Here is a 27,816-nt window from a genome sequence, read left to right as displayed (position 1 = left end):
CATCCTCTGCCATTTCCGCCACCTCCAGCGTGATCCCACCACCAAACACATCATCCCCTCACCTCCCCTTTCAGCATTCCAAAGGGACCGCTCCCTCCGCGACACCCTGGTCCATTCCTATCACCCCCAACACCACTTCCCCTTCGCCCGGCACCTTCCTGTGCAAGCACAGGAGATGCAACACATGCCCTTTCACCTCCTCCCTTCCAACTATCCAGGGCCCCAAGCACTCCTTCAAGGTGAAACTGCGATTTACTTGTACTTTTTGCAATTTAGTGTACTGTATTCGCTGCTCACGATGCGGTCTCCTCTACATTGGGGAGAGCAAGCGCAGATTGGGTGACCGCTTTGCAGAACACCTCCATTCAGTCTGTAAGGATGACCTGAGCTTCCGGTCGCCTGTCACTTTAATTATCCGCTCCACTCCCACTCTGACCTCTTCGTCCTCGGCCTCTTACACTGTTCCAATGAAGCTCAACATAAGCTCGAGGAACAGCACCTCATCTTTCGATTAGACACTTTACAGCCTTCTGGACTCAACATCAAGTTCAACAATTTCAGACCATAACCTCTGTTCCTATCACTTTTTTCCCCTCTCTCTTGCATGGCAGCTGATCATCCTGCCATTGCAATTTACACTTCATCTAGAGTCATCTTTTGTTGCTTAACTTGTTCCATTACCATCTCCTTTTGCCTTGCATCATCATCCCTTTTGTCTCAATCTCTCCTGCCTTCCATCCTGTCACAGACCTTCCCTTTTGTTCTTTCCTCCCCTCCCCCTACACACTTGCTTAAAAACCTGTTATATCTCCAACTTTTTCCAGTTCTGACAAAGGGTCATCGACCTGAATCGTTAACTCTGTTTCTCTCTCTACAGATGCTGCCTGACCTGCTGAGTATTTCCAGCTCTCAATGTATGCTCTACTGAATTCGCTCTACATGCTGAAAAGACTAGAGTACTGCCACTGAGCCAAGGCTGACATCTAAAAGAGAAATGGATAAGGTTTCAACAGCAATGGACAAGAATGTGGCTGGGCTTGAGGGAAGGGTGGGCAACCACCCACCCCACCTGCGATGGGTGGGCAAATTCCTGAATTTCTAGCAAGCATGGGAAAGGTGGGCACCAGAGATGCAAACTCTGGTGGGGTAATTGCTAGAGGGCACGCAGGTGTGATCAAAGCATAACTGCCAGGATCGCAACCCGAGGAATTTCAGGGGTTCCTGAAGCTTGCATTGAGCTTGGTTGGAGAACAAATGGCAAGGGCAGGTTAAAGTGACAAACGACAGGAATTCCAGATCATACCTGTAGCCAGAAGGGGCATAATCAGCAAAGTTAGATCAGTTACAGAATCTGCATTTGATCTCCCCAATGAAGACGACACTGGAACATGAGCAGCAATTCCAATATACTAGATTGAAGGAAAATTGCTTTCTCACCCATGGCTATCTGGAGCCCTGGAATGTGAAGTAGGAAGAGTTATGTGAACAGTTGTTGCATTTTCTACAGTACAAAAGACTTGCATTTATAGAACGTCTTTCACAACCTCAGGATGCTCCAAAGTGTTTTACAGCCAATGGAATACTTTTGAAGTGTCACTGTTGTAATGTAGGAAACGCAGCAGCCAATTTGCATATAGCAAGGTCCCACAAACTGCAATGAGACAATGACCACTTCATCGGTTTTTAAAAAGTGATGTTGGTTGATGAATAAATGTTGCCTAGAACACCCGGGAGAACTCCCCTGCCCTTCTTCGAAAGTGCCATGGAATCTTTTACATCTAGCCGAGAGGGGAGAAGGGGTCTTGGTTTAATGTCAGTTCTGTTTGCGTATCTTGGAGTGGATGTAGAAATAGGCTGTGCAGGTTTGGGAACTATGAATTTGAAGGGATTTGCGAGGTAGGAGCTGGAAACAAAGATCTCCAGCAGAGATGATATACGTAACAAATTGGGAAATTGAGGTTGTGTGTACAGGAAGAGGAGAGGAGAAAGAGTCAGGTAGTTGAGCTTAGTTTAAGCCAGGTAACACTTCTAGCATATGAAGAGTTCTGTTTGTCAAGAGATTTAATGATGTTGGGGTTGGAACTGACAACTATAATTTAAGACAGTAAGCTAAGTAGGGAAACTAAGGCAGCGAAGGTCAGAGCAGCAGTTCTCAAATAAAAGATTGAGATCAAGGATGAGGCCAGAGATGGGGCGAGAGGATCCAAGCAGTTCGAGAAGTGTCAGATTATAGGGAAGCCTGCCTCCTTGCCAAAAAGGCATGGATATGATGAGTAGAAAAACCGTTACCATGTTGAACTTGAAATGAGTCGAGATGAAAGCATGGCCGGCAAGGGGGGGGGGGGTTAAATTGAAACAATGACTCATGCTGAGAAAAGGTTAGCAAAAAGGGGGTGGTGATGACCTGGCAAGCAATGAGAGCATTAGAGATAGGATCAGAAGAATGGTTGGCATCCAAGAGTTGCTTAAGGTTCTGGCCCTTCTTTGCCGAAAGGAAGAAAAACATTTATTGGGCAATTGTGTTATACCAATGGCAGTCATCAGTGGAACAGGATTTCACGAACAAAGCTAATGCTGATATTTAAGCAGCTTTATTAGTCCTAATCCTCAGCATGTTTCAGTGCTACTATAGGAGCTTAAAACTTCAAAACAAAATGGTTAGCCCACACAGAGTCAGGAATTCCTTGACCTTACTGGTGCTCAAAGGATTAAAGTTTAAAAATTTTACCCAGCTGCATATGGCACAGTCAGCAAGAAAATGTTCATACATTTTCCAAGTGTTCTCAATACTGAGCTGCAATTTTTTTTGAAGACATTTTAATTTTAAATATATTTTGGTGCCAATTAAATGTTTGAGAAGTGGAATTGCAACATTATGGGAAGTCTTTGCTTTGATACAGAAATGCCCAATTGACGTAGAAACTTTTAGAAGAAAACATAAATTTCCTGTTGGTCTTATAGCTTATAGTTGTTACTCAAGTTAGGCAAGTACTTGTGTAGTCTTACCCCAGTGGATAAAAACAAAGAGGCTGAATTAACAAGGTGTCCAGCTCAGTGGCATTTTCCCTTTTAATGCCAGACAACTTTTATTCCAGGATTTATTTTATGCAATTTTGCAGCTGGCTTCCAAACAGAAAGCTCAATTCGTTTAGTTTTGATGTTCTTAAAAAAAAAAGCAAACTTATTAAAATTAAATGTTAACCACACGTAGCCATGCAACAATGTGGACTTCAGTCACAGCAGGTTATTCAAGGGCAATGTGCTCTTCAGTTCAAATGCTGGAAGACTGTCACAAGGAAATGGTTCAGAGAAAGCAAAACAATACTTGGCTGGAGACAACTTGTGATTTTGGTTAGGTTTTGATCACAATTCCAAACTGCAATTAATTACTCAACCAACTTTCTTTCTTTGGAAGTTAGCACATTTGCACAGATACCTTGGGTTAAAATTCATACCCACATCATGTAGCTATACAGAGTTCCAATTATACATAAGTGTACCCCAATATTTATTCTTCTTTTCCCCCTTTTACATATTCTGCACTGCTCCTCTGACAAGTTGCTGGCAACCTCTAAGGCTTCTGTAATGCTTCTAATTAACCAGAGCAGGTGTACAACAGCAGCTTTGGTAATATTTCCCTCAGTAACGACATAGCTCCCCTCAACAACCCAGCTAAAAACCTGTTTTATTAGATACAATCAATCACCTTAAATTGAAAACTATACAGGTTTTAAATGTCACACCTTTTAAAGGCAAATTTGCACAATTCATTTGTTTTTCTGAATTTAATTTGGAGACTGCAACAATTTCAATTCCATGCTGCTTCATCTCAGACCAAAAAAAAGGCTAAAATTGCATCATTTCTATTGTTGGGTTAATATGAATGAGTTATTCATATTAACCGAGGGCAGCACAGTGGCATAGTGGTTAGCACTGTTGCCTCACAGCGCCAGGGACCCGGGTTCAAATCCGGCCTCGGGTGACTGTGTGTGGAGTTTGCACATTCTCCCCGTGTTTGCGTGGGTTTCCTCCGGGTGCTCCGGTTTCCTCCCACAGTCCAAAGATGTGCAGGTTAGGTTGATTGGCCATGATAAAAAAAAAAAATTGGCCCTTAGTTTTAGGGGGGATTAAATACGTGGGGTTACGGCTTGGGTGGGATGGCTGTCGGTGTAGGGTCCGGGTGTTAGGGTTTGGATGATCAGCCATGATCTCGTTGAATGGCCTACTCCTGCTCCTATCTTCTATGTTTCTACATACAACATTTCTATCGGACTTCAGATAATCTCACAGCAATTTACAGGTCATTGGATAACTAGCAGACATTAAGTAGGAGGAGAAAGTCATTCGGAGGTAGCAAAAATAATCAGAGTTGTTTCGGGGGCTTTTGAATGCAGGAAGATGGCAAGGCAAGAAGTAAGCCAGGAATGGAGGATATGCACTAACATATGGTTGGAGGGGATCACAAAGATACAGGGGCTAAGACCATGGAGGGATTTAAAAGCAAGAATAGCATCTTGAACTCAATTCTCTGGGGCATAGGGAGCAAAACATCACACCTTCCTTTGTGGTTGTGCCTTCAGCTGCCCACCCAAGCTCTTCAATTCCCTCCTTAAACCACTTTACATCCCTCCCTTCCTTCCATAAAACCCAGCACTTTCACCAGTTTTTGCTTATCCCTACTAAAGAGCTTATTTTTTTGCTTGGTGTCCATTTTTGTTGTTGTTGAGTACACGATTGCAAAGAGCTTTGAAATGATTAATTTATTTATCTATATATAAATGCAAGTTGTTCTTGTTGAAGCAAGAGCTGAAATAATGAGCATCTGAATCTTGCTGCATGCGAGGACATATACAGTCAGTAGCTCACAATATTGATTTAATAACACTGGAACATGACAAATGGTTTTATCTCTCATGTTATAAAACAAAACTTGCAAAAAGTCAGCTTTTACCAAGAGTTCACAAAAATAAAAATTGTTATTTAACTATTGCTTGCTTCCCAGTCACTCAGTCACATACTGCATCAAGCCAAATCTGTGATCCTTGTTTAACAGCAGTTGTGGTCCTACATTTGTTGTTAAACTTGGGCCAGAAAGGCTACCCTTCATAAATCTTACTGGCCGTTACATCTGTGATGCAGGAAACAATCATAAAATTATGAAACAGCTTAATGTTGGATTTTGAATTTTACTCATTTGCCCACATAATATTCAATCCACTTCAAAGTTGTTCACTGTAGATGATTCAATGTGATTAGGTGGTACAGAATTGCAAGTCTTAATCAATTGCACTTCATCTTTTTAGCTGCATAACCACAATCATACACATGGGAGCACTGGAGAGGGGCATTCCTCCGGCTTCATTTTAATAAAGGTTTTTTTTGCCATTGCAACATTGTTATTTGTAGAATCCATAGCATCACTGACAATTTGAGCACTCCAATTGCATCAGGTCAGATTTATCTTTTTCTCCTCTTCCCTAAATTATAATTTAGAATGATAAGTTTTTAAAATCCATAAATCCAAATATCTATTCATTTCTTCAAAATCCTTTTCCCCTTTTAAGTTCTCCAGTTACCATTAACCATCCCATGGCTGAGGGAGTGTGTGAACTGCTGCTTGGCCTCTTTATCCTGCTCTGTAAGTGGCTAACGTATGTATGTGGCACCTATAATTTATTTTTTGAGAAAGCACCTAAATCTTCAGCTTCTGCTTAGTATCAGGACAGGAATGACAGAAAAATGTACAAAAATGAGCAGAAAAGCTCAATTGGATCAGCCAGCCTGTCCCATCCAGAAATGTACCATCAACCCACTCCCTCCTCCCAGATCATGCTAGTTCCTGGAAGAGGCAGAGAGGGGGGGGGGGGAAATGGCTATTTTAGGAAAAAGAATCTTTGGGAAATTCGCCGACCCTGAAGCAAGCTCCAGGAGACCATGGTGACTGATGTCACAGTCATCACTAACCCCCGCCTACTTTCTATAACTTGAAACGTCTTCCACTCACAGCAACTTGTCCAGCTCCCTTCTGAAGGCCAGAGCAAATTTGCCATCTATTCCAAAGACCAATGTCTGTGTAACATAGGTTAGGTGCCCAAAAGTATCTCTCATGTTTTCTTACTTTGCCCCCAGATGCCCGTGTCTCCTCCTGCCCTCCCTATCTAACTCAAATCACCTATCCACCTGAACAGAATCTATTCTCCTCACCTTTATAAAGATCCTAGTCTATTTATTTCTTCTAAGTACTAACTCCCGCGCACACTGATGTCATGCGCAAACTTAAGAAAATTGTGGATAGTGTGGCAGTGATATTAAGGCCTTTGGATGCATTCATCCAAATCATTGATAAAGATGGTTAAGAGCAACAGCTCTAACAGAAATAATTGGGACTTCACAAGTGGCCAAATGCCATGCAGAGCTACTACCATCAATAACGATCCTCTATCTATTCAGTCCAGTTTAAAATTTGACTATTCCACAAGATGCAACTTAACTAAACATCCTTCTGTGCAGCACTTCATCACAGGCTTTTTGAAATGCAAGACACACAATATCAAATCAAGCTACCATCATCCATCAAATCTGTGATCACTTCAAAAAAATTCAACCAAGTTGGTGAGACAAGACCACCATTTTCAAAAGCTACAATGGGATTCCCCCATACACTCTGCTCGTTCCAAATGATGATATAGCGCATCTGTAATAATTCCTCTGGGAACAAGCCTAGAATTAATGTCAGATGTCCTAGCCTAGAATTCCCTGGTTCCATCCCATTCATGTGAACAATCCCAAACTTCCAACTATTAAATGCGTGAGCCAGTGGTTGGCAAAGTACAGACCCCATTTCTTTTAGAACTCTAGGGTGAGTACCATCAGGCCCAGCAGCCCAATCTGCCTCGAGTCCAAATTCTGCATCACCTTCCATGGATTCCATTTTACAACAACAACTTGTATTTATATAGCACCTTTACCATAGTAAAACATCCCAAGGTGATGTACAGGAGTATTTTAAGACAAAAAATTTGACACCGAGCCACATAAGGATAAATTAGGGCAGGTGATCAAAAGCTTGTTCAGAGGTAGGTTTTAAGAAGCGTCTTAAAGAAGGAAAGAGAGGTAGCGAGGCGGAGAGGTTTAGGCAGGAAATTCCAGAGCTTAGGGCCTAGTCAACAGAAGGCACGGCCACCAAAGGTTGAGCGATTATAATCAGGGATGCTCAACAGGCCAGAATTTTAGCATCATATCTACTAACTCAGGCAATTCAGCATCATCTTCAATAGCTATAACAAATAAAAAGTAACCATTCAGCACCTCAGCCATGTTTTGGGGCTTTACCCAAATATACCTGCAAGATTTCTCAAGGACCCTATGCAGTTCTTGGCTCACTGACTCCAAACCGAACAAAAAAAAGGCTCGATATCACTGCCAAAAAAGACAATTTTCTTTTCCATTGCTCTTTTGGACTGTTAGTAGATTTTGTTACCCTTAAAAGTCATACGCTTATCCTTATTCTTGATAATGTAATGCAAAATACACCGTCAAGAATACTTTAGTTTGATTTGTCTTCAGACATCACCATTAAGTCAGTCATTATGGTTTCATTTTACCATGCACCTTCCTTTTAATCCAGGGGATAGATGTGTGGCTTATAAAAGGCCTCCATTTATCAGCTGTACTTCAGTATTATTGCCCAATATATCTTACCCAAATCCTCTCACGCTTGCAAATTTAACACTTCCATAATCTAAATTTTCTTCAGCAGTAACTTAGCTAATAAACTTAAATCTGATGTCCTGAGCACTGTTGCCCAGATGTTTCCCCACATGAAAGCTCTGTGACACAAACGGACATCCTACTACTGATAGCTGTGGCTCAGTGAGCAGCACTCTCGCCTTTGAGTCAGAAGGTTGTGGGTTCAAATCCCACTCCAAAAATCTGTGGCAAACACTCCAGTGCAGTGCTGAGGAAGTGCTGCACTGTCAGAGGTACTGTCTTTCGGATGAGACATTAAACCGAGGTCCCATCTGCTCTCAGGTGGACATAAAAGATCCCATGGCACTATTTCGAAGAGGAGCAGGGGAGTTATCCCCAGTGTCCTGGCCAATATTTATCACTCAATCAACATAACAAAAGCAGATTATATGGTCATTATCACATTGCTATTTATGGAACCTTACTGTGCACAAATTGCTGCCACGTTTCCTACAATACAACAGTGACTACACTCCAAAAGTACTTCATTGGCTGTAAAGTGCTTTGACATGTCCGGTGGTCATGAAAAGCGCTATATAAATGCAAGTCTTTCTTATACACATACGTACGTTATCTTTGCAAATAGTTGCTGGCCAAATTACTAACCATTGGCCAGAAAGGGTGGGGAAAAGATGTTATTTCACGCTTAAGATCGAGTATGTCCATCTTTTGCACCCTATGCCAGCATTAACTGCTCCTAGGTAAAGTGCAGCTCCTGCATTCTGTCATGTTGGCCTGCCATTCTGCTCGAACAGCCTCGGCTCCATTTTAGCCACATTTATTGAGAAGATTAAAAGGAGGGTGCATGGTAAAATGAAACCAAAATGGTTTAATGGTGACTTCCAAGGACAAATTACACTAAAGGATAAGTATAACCAGACACAAAAAACGGAGAGAGGCATCAGCCTCAGATCAATGGCACTATTCTCACCTGAGAGTCAAAAAGTTGTGGGTTCAAGCCTCATTCCAGCTACTTGAGCACACAATCGCAGCTGACACTTCAGTGCACAACTGAGGGGGTGCTACACTGCTGGAGGTGTTATCTTTCACAAAAAAAATTTTGAACAAAAGCCCCATTTGCTCTCAGGTGGATGTAAAAGATCCCGTGGCAGTATTTTAAGAGAAAAGCATTCTTCCACAGCCCCAGCCAACATTTACCCTTCAACCAAAATCACAAAAACAGATTATCTGGTCATCTGTTTGTAGGACTTTGCTGCGTGCAAACTGTCTGCCACATTTCCTTATATTACAACAGTTAACAGCTATTCAAAACTACTTGATTGGCTGTGAATTGCTTTGTGACATCTTCAGTATGTTCAGTATGTGAAAGACGCTATATAAATGCAAGTTTTTTTTTACAAAGCATTAGTCATTCCCCAACTACGTTGGATTATTTACATTCTTGGCACCAGCTGTCCAGTCTTTTTTTTTAAGCAATACTGCAAACTAGTGCCAAATCTTGGTTAGTTTTTTCTGTGGAATCAAACTGAAGGATTTTGAGAGTAAATTAAGCTAAATGGTTTCCACTGGAAGGCAAGGTAATTGGCAAAAGAGGGGGGGATGAGAATTATTTTTATGTGGCGACTTATGATCCAGAAGGCACTGCCTGAAAAGGTGATGGAAGCAGATTCAATAGTAGCTCGATGGCTTGACGGATCAGCTGGTCTTTTCCATCCCATCATTTTCGGATGTTTATAACTTTCAAATGTATACATGAAAAGGAAGTATTTGCAGGGCTATGGGGGGAAAAAGCAGGGGAGTGGGACAAATTGGATAGCTCTTTCAAAGAGCCAGCACATGCACGGTGGGCTAAATGGCTTCCTTTTGTGTTGTAAGGTTCTATGATTCTGAATCGAATTTAATTTACAGTTCCAAACAGCCGAAGGCAAGCTTGATCCCATCTAGGCTACATTAAAATTCAGGCTATATTCGAGCCTACTGAGTAATCAGTTCATAACAGCAGATTTTGCAAATGTATGTCTTGTTACAAGGCAACTCCAAAGACAGTTTTGACAACCTTCAGCCTCAGTCACATTTTGAAGTAGTAGGTCTGTAGTGGCTTAATTCAACTTAAGCAAGGTTAACGAACTCACCCCCGACCCATCTTTCACACGTTCCCATTCACCTGTATGTGGGGAAGTCTCTCTGACATGTCCTGGCGACCAACACAACTTGCGTACCATTTCTGAAACAAGCTGAAGTTTCTACAACCTGCAGAGTCTTCCTTTACAACAATGACAATCCTTGTGATTTTCTTACTGCTCCATCATCTGCATGGTTAAATGTACAATGCATGCAAGTTCTGCAAAAATGTCATGTGGCCGATAAAAATAGCACAATGCCGACCTTCTGTGGTTAGACTTCTAGACAGAGCACTGTGTATTAATGAGAGAAATCATCTCAGGAGGAAAGGAAAAAGCACCAGGACACCTTTCAGTGGACAGAGCATCACAGACAGTGGCTACAAATAAATCTTGAGCGTAACACACCTATAAGCAGGAGGAAGAAGTGTTGCAGCAAAGGAGACACAAAGAAAAAATAATAGGTCTTCCACTAAATTAATCATCTTTTATTCTAGCACCAGAAGCTATACAAGGGTATAGTAAGATCACACTTCAAGGAGTTGATGTATAGTCAGTATCAGGATAGTTGTGTACAACCTTTCAGTGATCCAGCTTGAAGAACAAATCTCAAACCAAGTTACAAATCCGCCGAACTTGTACTCAGAGACCATTCACAGTCAAACCCAAAAAATATCAGCAGGAGTTTCTTAGATTCCACACTTTTACATAATAGATCCATCTTCTGTAATGCCTGGTCGAAGCATTCTGGAAAATTGAGCAAGTTAAACTCGGAGTAGGTACACTTTGCAGGCACATGACCAGATACAGCTAGGTACACCCAGCCGCTACGAGGACATTAGGAAAGTACTACCACAGTTTTGTAAATTATACCTATAATTTTGTCAGTTAAAAGTGAAATGTGAGAATTAAATACTCGTCTTTACATATACACAAGTTATGCTGTGAAAGCATATTTGTTTACAAACATATAAAAATACTTGTTAACTAGTTTGATAAGAAAATAATGTATAAAAGTATATAGCAAAACATTTAATCATCTTCATCAATGGAAGGATCAATTCCATCTCTTTATATTACATGAGGAAAAAACAACTACAATTTAGCACTTTGAATCCCTTATCCCGAAATACACTCACATCAAAGGAAGACAAATAGAAAGACTTGGAACTCCTCAACAATGATGTGAAATTGCTTTCAAATGAAGAAAATCTAGAATGTTCATATCCAGTGAGATCACAGGTTTTGCGCCACAGTTTCCTGAAAATCTCTCTGGACTGTTTAAAATAAATACAGTAGACTGACTGGATTTGGCCACTGGAACAAACTGCAGCATTCCAAGAAACTCAGAGACTCTTACCAACAATGAAGTGTTGTTTAAGGCTTATTTCTGTGTGTGTTATCCAGGGCAAAGAAATAACCAGTTCACCCTCACTTGCTGCCCTTTACTCAATCAATTGATAAGTTTTTTTTCTAGGAAATCGAGGATCCTTATGTACAATAGCTGATTACACGTAATCATAGCACTAGAAGTTAAATGGCACTGTGGACAAGACATGTAAGCATGGATTTTAAACATTTCACAAGGCAAATTAGCTCAAATCAACTGTGTCTACATTCCAAATTTTCTTTCATAATTAGTAGAAATATCATTCCTGAAACAAATGGAACAGTGTGACATTCTAAGTAGCAGCCTTAGTGTTTGTTTTCTTTAAATTTCACCTTTTGCCTTGGGGAAGAGGGGTGACAAAATTCTCTCCCTCCTCAAGAGCATGACACAGCCAGCTTCTTCATCAGACTAAGGCTATCTGCGACCAAAGAGTAAGCATGCAGGTAAAGAGGCAATATTGATAGACACAAAATGATTTTGAAGACAGAAATGGGGACACGTGGTTTGGCAGCTGCTGGGTGAGTCGAGGAACCAACATCTCAAAATAGGACACAGTGACAGCCACTACTGTCTTTTTCATTGCGTGAAGGTTCGGGAGAAGGAGGACATTCTTGCTCTTGAAATCTCCTGCAGGGGAACAAGAGAAAAAAAATTAGAAAATTATTCTCTCTACATGAAAGCATGTACATCATAGAATTGTACAGCACATAAGGCGGCCATTTGGCCCATTGTGCCTGTGCCAGCTCTTTGAACGAGCTATCCAATTAGTCACAATCCCTTGCATTTTCCTCATAGCCTTGCAAATTTCCCTTTTCAAGTATATCCAATTCCCTTCTGAAAGTTACTACTGAATCGGCTTCCACCACCCTTTCAGGCAGTGCAATGCAGATCACAACAATTTGCTGCATAAAAAAAATTCTCTTCGTCTCCCCTCTGGCTCTTTTGCCAAATACCTTAAATCTGTGTCCTCTGGTTATTGACCCTCTGGCCAGCGGAAATAGTTTCTCTATTTACTCATGAATTTGGACACCTCTATTAAATCTTCCCTTCACCTACTTTGCTCCAGCCCCAGCTACTCCAATCTCTCCACATAACTGAAGCTCCTCATCTCTGGTACTATTCTAGTAAATCTCCTCTGCACCCTCTCCAAGGCCTTGACATCCTTCCTAATGTGTGGTGCCCAGAATTGAACACAATACACCAGCCAAGGCCTAACCAGTGACTTACAAATGTTTGGCATAACTTCCTTTCTTTTAGACTCTACGCCTCTATTTATAAAGCCCAGGGTCCCATGTACTTTAAAAGCCTCCAACTTCTCCTGCCACCTTCAAAAATTTGTGTACGTGAACCCCCGGGTCTCTCTTTTCCTGCACCACTGTACCATTTAGTTTATATTGTCTCTTCCCATTCTTCCTTCCAAAATGCATCATAAGAGTCAGAGTTATACAGCACAGAAAGAGGCCCTTCGGCCCATCATGTCCACGCCAGCCATCAAGCCCGGTCTATTCTAATCCCATTTTCCAGCACTTGGTCCGTAGCCTTGTATGCTATGGTGTTTCAAGTGCTCATCTAAATGCTTCTTGAATGTTGAGGGTTCCTGCCCCACCACCCTTTCAGGCAGTGAGTTCCAGATTCCAACCACCCTCTGGGTGAAAAAGTTTTTCCTCAAATCCCCTCTAAACCTCCTGCCCCTTACCTTGAAACTATGCCCCCTGGTTATTGACCCCTCTACTATGGGGAAAAGTTCCTTTCTATCTAACCTATCCATGCCCATCATAATTTTGTACACCTTAAATCAGGTCCCCCCTCAGCCTTCTCTGCTCTAAGGAAAACAACCCCAGCCTGCCCAGTCTCTCTTCATAGCTGAAGCGCTCCAGCCCAGGTAATATCCTGGTGAATCTCCTCTGCACCCTCTCCAATGCAATCACATCCCTCCTATAGTGTGGCGACCAGAACTGCACACAGTATTCCAGCTGTGGCCTAACTAGCGTTTTGTACAGCTCCATCATAACCTCCCTGCTCTTATATTCTATGCCTCAGCTAATGAAGGCAAGTATCCTATATGCCTTTTTAACTAGCTTACCTACCGGTCCTGCTGCCTTCAGGGATCTATGTACATGCACACCAAGGTCCCTCTGATCCTCTGTCCTTCCTAGGGTCCTACCATTCATTGTGTATTCCCTTGCCTTGTTAGTCCTCCCAAAATGCATCACCTCACACTTTTCAGGGTTAAACTCCATTTGCCACTGTTCTGCCCATCTGACCAACCCATCTATATCGTCCTGTAGCCTGAGGCTTCCCTTCTCGCTATTTACCACTCCACCAATTTTTGTGTCATCTGCAAACTTACTGATCATACCTCCTACATTCATATCTAAATCATTAATGTACACTACAAACAGCAAAGGACCCAGCACCGATCCCTGCGGTACACACTGGACACAGGCTTCCAGTCACAAAAACAAGCTTCGACCATCACCCTCTGCCTCCTGCCACGAAGCCAATTTTGGATCCAATGTGCCAAATCGCCCTGGATCACATGGGCTCTTACCTTCTTGACCAGTCTCCCATGTGGGACTTCGTCAAAAGCCTCACTGAAGTCCATGTGGACTACATCAACTGCACTACCCTCATCCACACACCTAGTCACCCCCTCAAAAAATTCAATCAAATTGGTCAGACATGATCTCCCCCTGCCAAAGCTATGCTGACTATTCCTGATTAATCCCTGCCTCTCCAAGTGGAGACTAATTCTGTCCCTCAGAATTTTTTCCAATAATTTCCCTACCACTGATGTTAGGCTCACTGGCCTGTAATTCCCTGGTTTATCCCTACTACCCTTCTTGAACAATGGTACTACATTAGCTGTTCTCCAGTCCTCTGGCACCTCCCCTGTGGCCAGAGAGGTTCTGAAAATTTGTGTCAGAGCCCCTGCAATCTCCTCCCTTGCTTCACACAGCAGCCTGGGATACATCCAGTCAGGGCCTGGGGATCACTTCACACTTCTCTGCATTAAAATTAATCTGCCATGTGTCTGCCCATTTCACCAGTCTGTCTGTTCCCCTGAAGTCTGCAACTCTCCTCCTCACTACTACATTTCCAAGGTTTATGCCATCAGCGTGGAGATCATCCCATAATGCACCTCCTCTGGCTACGTAAGGCTATATTGGCAGCTCTCATTTTTGGTCAGCCAATTCTCCTCATGCCTCCCGATAACCTGGGCGTGCTCTCCTAGATGGGAGTGCCCCCAAGTATGGGGAACCTCTACCTTAAGCAATATACTTCTAAAACGCTTCTTACTTTTGACAAAAAATCAATTCCATTTTTACACCAAATATATAGATTCATGTACATAATAGAAACATAGAAGATAGGAGCAGGAGTAGGCCATTCGGTCCCTCGAGCCTGTTCCACCATTTAATGAGATCATGGCTGACCATCCAAATTCAGTACCCTGTCCCTGCTTTCTCCCCATATCTCTTTAGCCTTAAGAAATATATCTAACTCTTTCTTGAATATATTTAATGAACTGGCCTCAACTGCCTTCTGTGATAGAGAATTCCACAGGTTCACCACTCTCTGGGTGAAGAAATTCCTCCTCATCTCAGTCCTAAATGGCTTACTCCTTATCCTTAGGCTGTGACCCCTGGTTCTGGACTCTCCCGCCATCGGGAACACCCTTCCTGCATCTAGTCTGTCTAGTCCTGTTAGAATTTTATAAGTTTCAATGAGATCCCCTCTCATTCTTCTAAACTCTAGCGAATATAATACTAACCGACCCAATCTCTCCTTATACGTCATTTCTACCATCCCAGGTATCAGCCTGGTGAATCTTCGCTGCACTCTCTCCATGGCAAGAACATCCTTCCTCAGATAAGGCGACCAAAACGGCACACAATACTCGAGGTGTGGTCTCACCAAGGCCCTGTACAACTGCAGCAAGACATCCTTGCTCCTGTACTCGAATCCTCTCGCTATGAAGGCCAACATACCATTTGCCTTCTTAACTGCCTGCTGCACCTGCATGCTTACCTTCAGTGACTGGTGCACAAGGACACCCAGGTCTCGTTGCACTTCTCCTTCTCCCAATCTATTGCCGTTCAGATAATAATCTGCCTTCCTGTTTTTGCCACCAAAGTGTATATCCACATTATACTGCATCTGCCATGCATCTGCCCAATCACCCAACCTGTCCAAATCATACTGGAGTTTCTCTGCATCCTCCTCACAGCACACACGTCCACCCAGCTTTGTCTCATCTGCAAACTTGGAGATATTACATCTAGTTCCCTCGTCTGGATCATTTATATATATTGTGAACAGCTGGGGTCCTAGCACCGATCCCTGCAGTACCCCACTAGTCACTGCCTGCCACTGATGAAAGGAAGTCTCAGAAAATTTGGTTAATGTCACAGTTTGTCTATCAATGTCCATGGATTATTCTCAGCATGTTTACTTTTTAAAAGGGGAAAAGTTGGGAAATCCAGCAGAGAGACAAAATTTAGTCATTGTTCGCAGTTTAAAAAAGCAAATAACTTTTCCCCTTCAGAACGTCCAACTTGCAGTCCCTTCCACCACTGAAATTCAACATTATGATTCATTAAATAAAAGGTCCTTCTAAAATAAAACTTGCATTTTTGCTGAAGCTGTCATTCCAACAAATCCCTTTGCATTTAAGGAAATAACTTGGGGCACAAAGCTTTAAATCCAGGGATTTCAGCAGCTCAGCCAGGACGTTCAACTTTCACAGAAATTTGAGGGAGGATTCTAATTTAAATTGATGTTCACTCCAGTGCAATTTTGCATTCTTCGCCGTTATCCCTGCCAAAGTGAGGCAGTAAACCTGCAGCAGATGATAACTATTCCCACCTTATAACTCGGACTAGTTCATGAAAAGCCTGGTCTACATTCAATCGAATTTTGGCTGAAGCCTCCATGTATGTTACTTTGAGCTGCCTGGCAAGTTGTTGCCCTTCCTCTGATGTCACCTGTAGGGTAAAAATACACATGAAATACACAATTAAAAAAAAATCCATCCTACAATACTTTGTAAAACTTATAATACAGAAAAGCAATCATGTTGGGGGGGGGGGGGGGGGGGGGGGAAAGAGAGAGAGAGAGAGAGAGAGAGAGAGAGAGAGAGAGATAGAGAGGAGAAGGGAAATGGTTTTTAAAAAAACATTCTTTAAGAGGTTTGGGATCAAATCCTGCAATAAAAACTGCCAAACAAGCCATGACTACTAATATTGCTTTGCCAGTCCTTACCCTGCAATAATTTAAAATTCCAAGGACTCAACTTATACAATTCAGTAGGTAAACATTTGATACAATCCAGAGTTGGTCTAAAGGTGAAATCGAGAACTCACTGCAAGCAGCCGAGGAGGAAAGCGGACCTAACCGGGAACCGAAGCAGAGAGGGGGAAAAGAAATCCAGGAGTGACATCACAAGACAGCTTGTAACTGATTGGTTGGTAAAGGTCACTTTTTTTTTGTTCTTCAAGTTAGGGGCGGGGGTTATATAGCTGGTTAGGGATAAAGCAGGAGCTTGGAGATTAGTAACTGTTAATACTATATTACATTAATAACTTGAATGAGGTATATCTTAGCTAACTTGACAGAAACTTAAGACTAATAGTCTTCAGCTGACAAAGGAGCAGCGCTCCAAAAGCTTGTGATTTCAAATAAAGCTGTTGGACTATAACCTGGTGTTGTGTGACTTCTTACAAATAAATAAAGGCAGGGCAGCTCAGTCCTGTGGAATGCGCATCCTGTGGCATGTGGAAAATCCAGGATGCTTCACTGGTCCTGGACAACCACATGTGCAGGATGTGTCGTTAGCTGGAGGAGCTCGAGCTCCGGGTTTCAGAGCTTGAGCAGCAGCTGGCGTCACTGCAGTGCATCCGCGAGGCCGAGAGCTACGTGGATAGCATGTTTCAGGAGGTGGTCACCCCGCAGCTAAGGAGTACGCAGGCAGAGAGGGAATAGGTGACCACTAGACAGAAGCAGAGTACCAGGCAGGTTGTGCAGGAGTCCCCAGAGTCCACCTCGCTCTCCAACCAGTACTCTGTTCTGAGTACTGGTGAGGGTGATGGCTCCTCTGGGGAGTACAGTCAGAGCCAAGTCCACAGCACCACAGGTGGCTCAGCTGTACAAGGCGGGGCGGGGGAGGAAAAGAGACAGGAGAAAGATAGGGAAAGCAATAGTGGTAGGGGAGTTGATAGTTAGGGGAGCAGACAGACGTTTGTGGCCACAGACATGATTCCAGGATGGTATGTTGCCTCCCTGGTGCCAGGGTTAAGGAGGTCACTGAGCGCCTGCAGAACACTGGGGGAGGATGAACATCAGAGGTCGTGGTCCATATCGGTACCAACAGCATTGGTAGAAAGAGGGAGGAGATCCTGCAGGCAGATTTTAGGGAGCAAGGAAAGAGATTAAAAAGGACCTCAAAAGGTAGTAATGTCTGGATTACTCCCGGTGCCACACGAGAGTATAGAAATAGAAGGATCGAGCAGATGAAGGCGTGGCTGGAGAGATGGTGCAGGAGGGAGGGCTTCAGATTCCTTGGGCATTGTGGCCGGTGCACAAATCGTTAAAGGTGGCAAGGCAGGTGAGAAAGCAGTTAAAAAAGCATATGGGATCCTGGGCTTCATAAATAGAGGCATAGAGTACAAAAGCAAGGAAGTTATGATGGATCTTTATAAAACACTGGTTAAGCCCCCACTGGAGTATTGTGTCCAATTCTGGGCACCACACTTCAGGATGTGAAAGCCTTAGAGAGGGGTGCAGAAAAGATTTACAAGAATGATTCCAGGGGTGAGGGACTTTAGTTACTTGGATAGACTGGAGAAGCTAGTGTTATTCTCCTTAGAGCAGAGAAGGGTGAGAGGAGATTTGATAGAGGTATTCAAAATCATGAGAGGTCTAAACAGAGTAGATAGAGAGAAACGGTTCCCATTGGCGGAAGGGTCGAGAACCAGAGGACACAGATTTAGCGTGACTGGCAGAAGAACCAAAGGCGACGTGAGGAACAACAGTTTTACGCAGCGAGTGGTTGGGATCTGGAATGCACTGCCTGAAAGGGTGGTGGAGGCAGATTCAATCGTGGCTTTCCGAAGGGAATTGGATAACTACCTGAAGGGGAAAAAATTGCGTGGCTACGGGGAAAGGGCGGGGGAGTGGGACGAGCTAAAGTGCTCCTGGAGAGCCAGCACGGGCTCAATGCACCGAATGGCCTCCTTCTGTGCTGCAACCATTCTATGATTCTATCCTTCAACATGGCCACAAGACCATCCTTGATCCCTCCAGCATCTCTAACCTCCCTTTCCTTTCTACGCTTGACCAATCAATGCTACCTGCTGTGCATGCACCTCGATCACTTAGCATTTTAATCACTTCAGTCTGTTTCTGTCCTGCCCACAGCAGAGACCGCTCTCATCAGTCATCAAAATGACCATAAAAGCTACTGGTTCATGAATGTCCTTGAAGGAACGGAACCTGCAACTTGTCTCGTCAGAACCTGACTCCAGTCCCACATGATGTGATTGACTTAATACCCTCTGAAGCCACTCAGTTCAGGACAACCACGGAATCTCATGTTTGAATCTTCCAATCGGGTTTGCACCACAGCACTATCGAGGCTTAATCAAAGTCACAAATGACCTCCTTGATGGCTGTGGTCGTGATCGAACTTTCCCTCCTCATGCTCTTTGGCTTCTCCACATTTATTAACTGTCAACCACATCATCCACCTCCAATGTCTCTTCCCCCCTGTCCATCGGAGCAAGACAGTCCTTGCTTGGTTCCGCTCTTAGCTATCCAACTGCACCCAGAGCACCTCCAGAAATAGGTCTTTTCCTGCTTCCACAATGTTACCTCCAGAGTCAAAGGATCTATTCTTGCTCCTTCTTCCTCATCTACATGTTGCCCCCTTGGCGACATCATCTAAAGATATGGGGTCAAGTACATGAACATACCCCTCGACCCTGCAATTGCCTGTGTGCTGGATGAGACTTAATTTCTTCCAGTTAAACATTGGGAAGACCAAAGCCATCATCTTTGGCCCCTGCCACAAACTCTTTACCTTTCCCACCCTCATCCACATCTGTCGACTCATCTATTACAATGTTCTAAGTGACCAACCCGCCATGCTCTGTAAACTGCACCTCATCCAAAACTGCTGTCCATATCGCGTCCTGCACGTCCATTACCAATGTCCTTGCTGATCGACATTGACTGCGAGACCCCCAAAGCCTCCACTTAAAAATTCTCTTCCTCGTGTTTAAATCACTTCATGACCTCCCCATCTCTGTAACCTGCTCCAGCCCTACAACCGCCCCAGAACTCTGTTCCTCCGACTCTGGTCTCTTGTGCATTCCCCGTGCTCAATCCCACCACTGGCAATGATACCTTCGGCCATTTAGGCCCCACCCTCTGAAATTCCTTGCCTGAACCCCTCACTTCTCCTCCTTTAAAGATCTTCCTTAAAACCCACTTCTTGGACCAAGCTTTTAGTCACCCCCCTTAATACCTCTTCCTTTGATTTGGAAACCGTTTTTTTAATTACACCATGGGACATTTTTCTATGTTAAAGGTGCTGTGTAACTGCAAGTTGTTGTTGTTAGGCAATAAATGCCTGTGCCACCCAAGAATCAAAAAAAAGTGGCATCAGCACCCCTTCCTAAATTTAATCCAGGGTTGAAAGACAGCAGGGTTTCTGCTATTGACTGCCGTACTGTAAGATGCACGTGTGGAGACACCGGTATGGGTGGAAGACACAATTGGGAAGAACGGAAGTATAGCTGCAATGTCTCCTGACACCCTCTCTAGATTCACAAATAGCGAACGGCCACTTCGGTGGGCACTAGCGACCTGCGGGTGCTCGTGGAACTGGATCGCAGCAGTAGCACCTTCAGCAGAAAAGAAAGTTTTTTAAAAAAAACACACAAAAGCAGCAAGGAAAATGTCTGTCCTCCCTCCAATATAGAACCTACTTTGTTCAAGAGTTGCAGGTTGTCTTCATGCACCTAGAAGCAGAGTTTTTATGCTATAAACTGACTGAAATGTTACATCAAAAGCCTAACTGTAACTCTAATTTGATTCTGACTTAAATATCATTCGGCCTAAGTGTAAAACAAGTTGATAACATAGATTACAAATTCTAAATTTACAGCCAATGCTCTCCGCTTATATACATTATAACATAACCCAGAAAGTTATTAGGTCAAGATGGCTCCAAGATTATTTCTACAGCCAACGACCAACAACAACTTGTATTTACATAGCACCTTTAATGTAGTAAAACGTCCCAAGGCACTGCACAGGAGCATTTTAAGACAAAAAAATGACACTGATCGACATAAGAATAAATTAGGGCAGATGTCCAAAAGCTTGTTCAAAGAGGTAGGTTTTAAGGAGCATCTTAAAGGAGGATAGAGAGGTAGCGAGGCAGAGAGGTTTAGGCAGGGAAGTCCAGAGCTTAGGGCCTAGACAACAGAAGGCACGGCCAGTTGAGTGATTATAATCAGGGATGCTCAAGAGGGCAGAATTAAAGGAGCACAGATATCTCGGTGGGGGGGGGGGGGGGGGTGCTGAAGGAGATTACAGAGAGATAGGGAGGGGTGAGGACATGGAGGATATTTGAAAACAAGGAAGAGATTTTTGAAATCAAAGCGCTGCTTAACCAGGAGCCAATGTAGGTCAGCGAGCACAGGAGTGATGGGTGAACGGGACTTGGTGCGAGTTAGGACACGGGCAGCCAAGTTTTGGATGACCTCAAGCTTACGTAGGGTGGAATGCGGGAGGCCAGCCAGGAGTGCGTTGGAATAGTCAAGTCCAGAGGTAACAAAGGCATGGATGAGGGTTTCAGCAGCGGATGGGCTGAGGCAAGGGCGGAGACGGGCGATGTTACGGAGGTGGAAGTGGTGGTCTTTGTTACGCTGTGGATGTGGTCAGAAGCTCATTTCAGGGTCAAATACAGGAAACTCTTTATTATCCGGCACCGACGGGACCGGCGTGGTGCCGGTTTATCAAAAAGTCCGGATTACAGAGAGGTATAGTTAAAAGGTACGAGAGCTCCGTACACAGCAACAAATCCAGGCTTCCCTGTTGCTTAGCAACATGAGCAGGAACTCCAGCCACAGACCAAGCATCCCTGTTTTAAGTGTAGGAGCCCCAGTTACACAGCCACAGATCCAGAAACTGCCACTAATATGAAGTAAAACTTACCTGAACCTACTCCTGAATTTTGCCGGTTAACAGAGACTTCCGGTTATTTAGGTGCCGGTAAATCGAGAGTTTCCTGTATGACACCAAGGTTGCAAACAGTGTGGTTCAGCCTCAAACAGATGTTAGGGAGAGGGATGGAGTCAGTGTCTGGGGAACGGAGTTTGTGGCGGGGACCGAAAACAATGGCTTCGCTCTTCCCAATATTTAATTGGAGAAAATTTTTGCTCATCCAGAACTGTATGTTGGACAAGCAGTCTGACAATTTAGACACCATGGAGGGGTCGAGAGAAGTAGTAGTGAGGTACAGCTGGGTGTCGTCAGCGTAAATGTGGAAACTGATGCTCTGTTTTCGGATGATGTCGCCAAGGGTATATCTGACAAAGATATACATTGTGGCAAAGCCACCAACGGACTCCTGTACAAATGCATAACTGTCTTTAACAGAGTGCTACAGCACCTATGTTTGTTTACTGCATGTAAATAGCCTTTCTGGATAAGTCCCAGAATCAACGCGATGACGTCATCACGTTGGTCACGTGATGCCCCGAAAAGCGGGAAACGTGATGACGTCAGAGAGTGGGAGGTTCCCTCTCCAGACCTCGTGAAACCAGCACCTGAAAAGACCCGTTTACTGTTGCTCCTGCATGCCTTTGTTTTGTTCTCTCGTTTTAATTAAACTTCGTTTATTTATCGAACTGACTCGACCGCCGTACTTTAGTTGGGGATCGGTCGATTCCTACAACATTAGCAGTCCAATAAAATGTAACTGTATAAATGTTTTAGTTGGATACCTAAAATAGAAAACACTTCTGCATCTTCTGTGCCCGCACCGTTTGCAGAGAGTAGGAACTTCTCCCACTGGTCACTAGGTGGAGTAATGTAAGAAGTCACACAACACCAGGTTAGAGTCCAACAGCTTTATTTGAAATCACAAGCTTTCGGAGCGCTGCTCCTTCGTCAGGTGAAGTGGAGAAATGCATAAAGACACAGCTTATATAGTCAGAGAACACTCCGAAAGCTTGTGATTTCAAATAAAGCTGTTGGACTATAACCTGTTGTGTGACTTCTTACATTTGTCCACCCCAGTCCAACACCGGCATCTCCACACCATGACTAGGTGGAGTGACAGCAGACCAGACTATCCTGACCTCAAACTTTCCTCCCTTTCCGCTGTAAGGGAAGTGCCCCATTCTTATTTTCAATTCTCCATTACCTTGGTTAATATCAGATACTCAAATTTATAGTGGTGGGAATCACTTCACTCTGCTGGACATCGTTTACTTTTACATGAGGCTGCATAATTGATTGGTTTGTTCAAGTGGCATGGCCCCACCATTTATTTTTCTCTAATGATTACAGTACACATATTTGGCTTTGGAACAGTGTAAATATTCTCTCATGTCCATACTTGTGATAGCAAGTGCTCAGCTGAGGAGACCTGGAGTATCTTTCTACCAGTCCTTCAGTAAATACAAGGCAAGTCTGTGCAGCTCGTGCTCGAAGGTATCAATCAAAACATCACAGTAAAGTGGCACAGGTTTGGGGGTAGGGGTTGGAAGCGAACATTTGTGTTTCTCTGTGCAGATCCAGATTAAAAAGTGACATCAACAGGTGAATTTCAATTTCAGAGAAAGACAAAATGGTACTGTAAATTTCTGGAAAGATTCTTTGGTCAATTTTTGAAATATTTAGGTGGCTGCTCTGCCCATCGATAGCCAAGATTTTCAAACTAAATGTCATGCAACTTTAAATAGACCCATTTAAGTAGTTCCAATCTAATTTTATAAACACGGCCTTAAGCTTTACTTTTGACACCAAACTAGAACAAAGCAGCTTACTCTTCCCTGTAATATGCCTAAAATTAACATCTTGCAGCATAAATGACAATGAACTAAGAAAAAGCAATACAGTTACATCAGACTGCAGCAGGCTTAGATCAGGAACCCATGGAGTAATCCTCTTCACAAAGGCTTCATCAGTTGATCTACTCAAGTTTTTGAAAAAAAATTATTTACTTTATCCTACAAATTACATCATCAGAATCATACACAAGTTATTTTATTTGTCAGAGGCTTTTTTCTCTGTTGTATACTCTAATTTGAGTTAACAGAGACGCCACCAGTCTCATTATGATTGATACATTGTCACAAAAGGAACCAGTTGCAATGATCCAACATGACAGTTGTGCCGATGAGACCAAATTATATCAAAGCAAACACACTAGTATGTCTATTGTGTTGCAAGCACAGCAGATTCTGATTACACATCAACATGTCCAGACAACTAGATCATTGATACAAGGCACTACAGGAAACTTTGTGCTATCCGGCACCGACGGGACCGAGCTGTTGCCGTTCCCTCAAAACTGCCGGACAAACCAGCGTTAATGTTGAAGCATACGGTTCAGCTCCGTATCTGGCAACAAACACTGTTGCTTAGCAACAGCTTCTAAACAGTCAGCCGTACCTTGGAAGCGTCTCTGTCACTTAGCAACAGCTTCAGAGAGACTTTGCAGAGCCTGACTGTTGAAAAAAAGCCACGAGAAGAAAAAAAACCTAACAAAACGGCTCCTGATTTTTGCCAGTGGCTCGAGCTTGCCGGACATTTAGCCTCCGGATAACACAGTTTCCTGTATTAATATAAAAAGGGCGAATTGCTCAGCTTCTCTTACCTTTTTGTACAAGAGCATTAGAATGCTACGGTTTGCTATATACCAAGAAAACACTCCCTGGTTTGGAACACAAGAAGTTAAGCTTATAAAAATTAGCTATAAGCAAATGGTTGAGTTAGTCTCAAATTAAGCCAGTTACAGTATCCTCTAGAATCCAAGTCCAATCAGATTTTTAATCATTAATAATGAAATAACTGATTTAAATACAGTTTGACTATTACTGTACCAAAGATAAACAAACAAGGTAATCCGAAAAGCAAGACTCTTAAGGAGACAGATGCGAATTACAACGGAGCCACCAAAAACTCCGCAGTTCAAGCAAAGATTGTACATCACTGCAGATCCAGCCATGTACCTTCTCACTTTATTGTCAACGTCAGAATTCACAAGTACAGTATTACCCACTACTTTAAAACAGAAAGCCAGATGTTAATCAAAACTTTATACTTCTGCCCGCAATGGTATATGTTCCATACCTGACCATGGTCTAGTCCCAACAGAGTTCAATATATAACACCTCTACTACTGCACACTAACTGTTTCGCAGTCAAACCTGTAAACTGAAAAGGACGATCCTTTTCTAAATAAATTTAGATTTTCTTGTATTTTTAACAAGACTAAATTGTTACTTGCACTACTCAATTATGTGTAGTCATTGCCAAGAGCTACAAATTTCAAAACACACATAAATTGCAGATTTATCTTTCAACACTGCTCTGGGCAACAGGGAGGCACCCACAGCAGAGCAGCACGAGCTATGTGCTAGAGGCAATAAATAATCACAAGACCATTGCAAACAGCATCAAGAACACTTCATTATTGGACACTTGTGATCCATAAATGCATATGGCCAAGACACAACAACTGGTGCCTGAAAGGAACTTACCAGCATATACATTTAGAAAGCTCATGCATGTATTTAGAAACAGATGTTGAAAATTTTACCATTCTAAATTGCCTCTTGTTATTGAGAGGAAGGGGTAAGAAGGGCAGAACTGTGATATAGACCAATGCAAATACCAACAAAAACTTTACTGTGTCTGTTGTGCAACATGACAGAATTATTTTCTGCCTCTAGATAACACTGGTGCATTTATAGTTTACTCACAGGCGTGTTGGAAAAAGTCAAGTATCATGAAACTAAATTACCAGTCAGACCCCTACCCCACTAAGAAAAAAATGGAATCAAGGGAAGTCATTTAACTGTCTGGGATTGAAAGTAGAACAGAGGTAAAGGGAAATGTTCTTGCTACTCTCAATATGTCTAAGTGGAGCAGGCACAGAAAATGGTTGGTCATCTTCTCAATTCATTGATTATACTTCAACTTGTTTCTCATTTGTAAATTTTTATTAAAATAAATACGAGATTAGCTTCACATCAGAAATGTTCACATTGTCAGAACTAAATATATATCACATTAATTCTATACAGTGAGTTGGTGCAAGTGAACTCAAAATACTTTGGAGCATTCACAAAAAACACAAATCGAGTAACTTGGCAGTTTAAGATTTGAAGAAAATGTCATTCACTTGAACAAAGTCTAACATGTAGGAGGATCATTGCAGAAACTGCTTATTTTTAAATATATTTTATACAAAAAGGATTTACCATTTTAGCCAAAATAGGCTATATTCATTTACGTTTCTGCATCCATCAGGAAGCCACACATCAGTCAAAAATCAAAATCAATAACCCCAGGAGCCGAATGACTTTCATTTTATTTGTGCTGTCTTCACTGAACAGAGCCATCAGAAGTAAAAGTTCAGAAATGTCACTTCCTAGTGCTCACCTGCCTTTGATGTTCCAGGTCAGCTTTGTTACCCACAAGGATCATAGGGAATTCATCACGATCTTTTACTCGAAGGATTTGTCTTTGGAACTTGTAAATTTCTTCAAAACTGAAAGGAAAATAAAATTGCACAACTTAAAACACCATTTGTAAAGAGTCCTCCACCAAAAAAGTCTCAATTCATATTCTTCTGAATGGCTAAACACTCCAGAAAAATTAAAAAGAACTCTATTTGGATTCATACAAGTACCTGTACCACTTTCAACCTGTCCTGAACACATACATCAAAAACAATTAATCAGTCAAAAGCTGTTGTAAGATTTGTCTTGTGTTTCATAATCCTTTGTTCACATTTTCCTTTCTTCTTCCATCACTGATTTATATTCTCTAAACATTTACTTCTGTTCTCTCCCTTGCTTACATTTCCCTTTTCATTCTTCCTGTCCAATTCCGATTGATTGCAACACATGTACAGGCAACAGCTGAAGATGTATAGGCACCAAAACTGAGGAAATACACAATACTCCTAGAGTTGGCTCCCAGAAATTAGGTGGAAAAATAAGTATTCTGTAGTTTATATGATCTCAACAAATTACACAAAAATGATGCACAGCACAAAAAAGGGACACTGAGGAAATACAAGATATAAAATGAAGCAATTTGGGACAGATCATGTCTCAGGCTTGCAAATATTCAATGAAAAACTGGAGAGTTAAGGAGCGAGAAACCCAGGTTAACCACTAGCTTTTCACAGATTAGACACCTGTTGGCATCCAATATTTTCAAGTGACTGGATTCCTAATGGAACGACTTGCTAATATGTTTGCAGGGGCATCAACAGAGCTGTCATTTCGTGCGAGGTGAATTCTTGAGAGATGTATAGACTGAAAAACAGTAGAATAAAATTAAGACACTTTCCTAGGAGATTGGAAATTTTCAATAGGAGAGAGGGAATGGAGTAGAGAGATTAGAGAGGGAAGTAAAGAGAGAATGAAAGGAATAGAGAGAAAGGTGTACAGAGCAAAAGAGCTCAAGGGTAAGGGAAGGGCGAGGACGAGAATCAGAGAGGGAACAAATCAAATATAGTGTCTTTAACATCGAAAAATGTCCCAAGCTGCTTCACAAAAATGGATGCCGAGCCAATAAAGGAAACACTAGGAGAGAGGAGAAAAAGCTTGGTCAAAGAGGTGGCTTAAAGGAGGAGGAGAGGCAGAGAAATTCAGCAAAAAGACTACCACCAATGGTGGGGCAAAGGAAGTAGGAAATGCACAAGAGACAGAGTTGGTGGAATGCAACGTTCTGAGGATTGGAGGAGGTAATAGAGATAGGGAGGGGAGAGGCCACAAAGGGCTTTAAACACAAGGGTGAGAATTTTAAATTTGAAGCATTAGAAGCAAATGTAGGTCAGCGAGCACAGGACTTGATGTAGGGTACGATGCGGGCAGTAGAGTTTTAGATGAGCTGGAGTTACTGGATTGAGGAGGATGGGGAGGCTGGCGAGGAGAGCACTGGAATAGTCGGGTCTGGAGGTCACAAGCGCATGAATGAGGGTTTGGTCAGATGATGAGCTGAGGCGGGCAATGTTACAGTGATGGAAATAGACGGTCAATGTGATGGAAAGGATATGGGGTTGGAAGCTCAGCTTGGGGACAAATAGCACCCCAAGGTTGAAAACAGTCTGGTTCAACTAGAGTGTGTCCAGGGAGGGGGGTGGAATCTATGGCGAGGGTACAGACTTTGTGGCGGGGACCGAATATGATGGCTTTAGTCAACTTAATATTTAACTGGAAGGGATTGTGGCTCATTCAGGACTGGATGTCGGACAAGCAGACTGACATCACAGAGGCTTTGGAGAAGTAGAGGTGGAAGTCATCAGTACACGTGTGGAACATGACGCCATGTCTTTGAATC

The 27,816-nt window shown here is 42.7% G+C and overlaps 1 protein-coding gene across 4 annotated transcripts in view; it reads right to left on the bottom strand.

The window, feature by feature from the left end:
- Positions 1-10,303: 10,303 nt before the first annotated feature.
- The window catches only part of rras2 (RAS related 2), a 111,245-nt gene continuing 93,732 nt past the window's right edge, over positions 10,304-27,816 (bottom strand). For 3 of the 4 annotated variants that reach the window (XM_086007908.1, XM_086007910.1, XM_086007911.1), the window contains exons 4-7: positions 25,906-26,014; positions 24,116-24,172; positions 16,090-16,208; positions 10,304-11,847 (exon numbers count right to left, since the gene is read on the bottom strand). In XM_086007908.1, coding sequence (XP_085864034.1) covers positions 11,760-11,847; positions 16,090-16,208; positions 24,116-24,172; positions 25,906-26,014 — 373 coding nt within the window. In that variant the 3' untranslated portion in view covers positions 10,304-11,759. The remainder of the gene's footprint in view (positions 11,848-16,089; positions 16,209-24,115; positions 24,173-25,905; positions 26,015-27,816) is intronic. The other variant, XM_086007909.1, reaches the window with a different exon arrangement.

This window comes from Somniosus microcephalus, chromosome 15 (genome assembly GCF_052327205.1).
Source record: "Somniosus microcephalus isolate GS21.2 chromosome 15, FLI_Smic_1.0, whole genome shotgun sequence".
NCBI classification, from domain to species: Eukaryota; Metazoa; Chordata; class Chondrichthyes; order Squaliformes; family Somniosidae; genus Somniosus; species Somniosus microcephalus.
The sequence above is the reverse complement of the archived record's forward strand: the minus strand, read 5'-3'. Positions and strand labels throughout refer to the sequence as shown.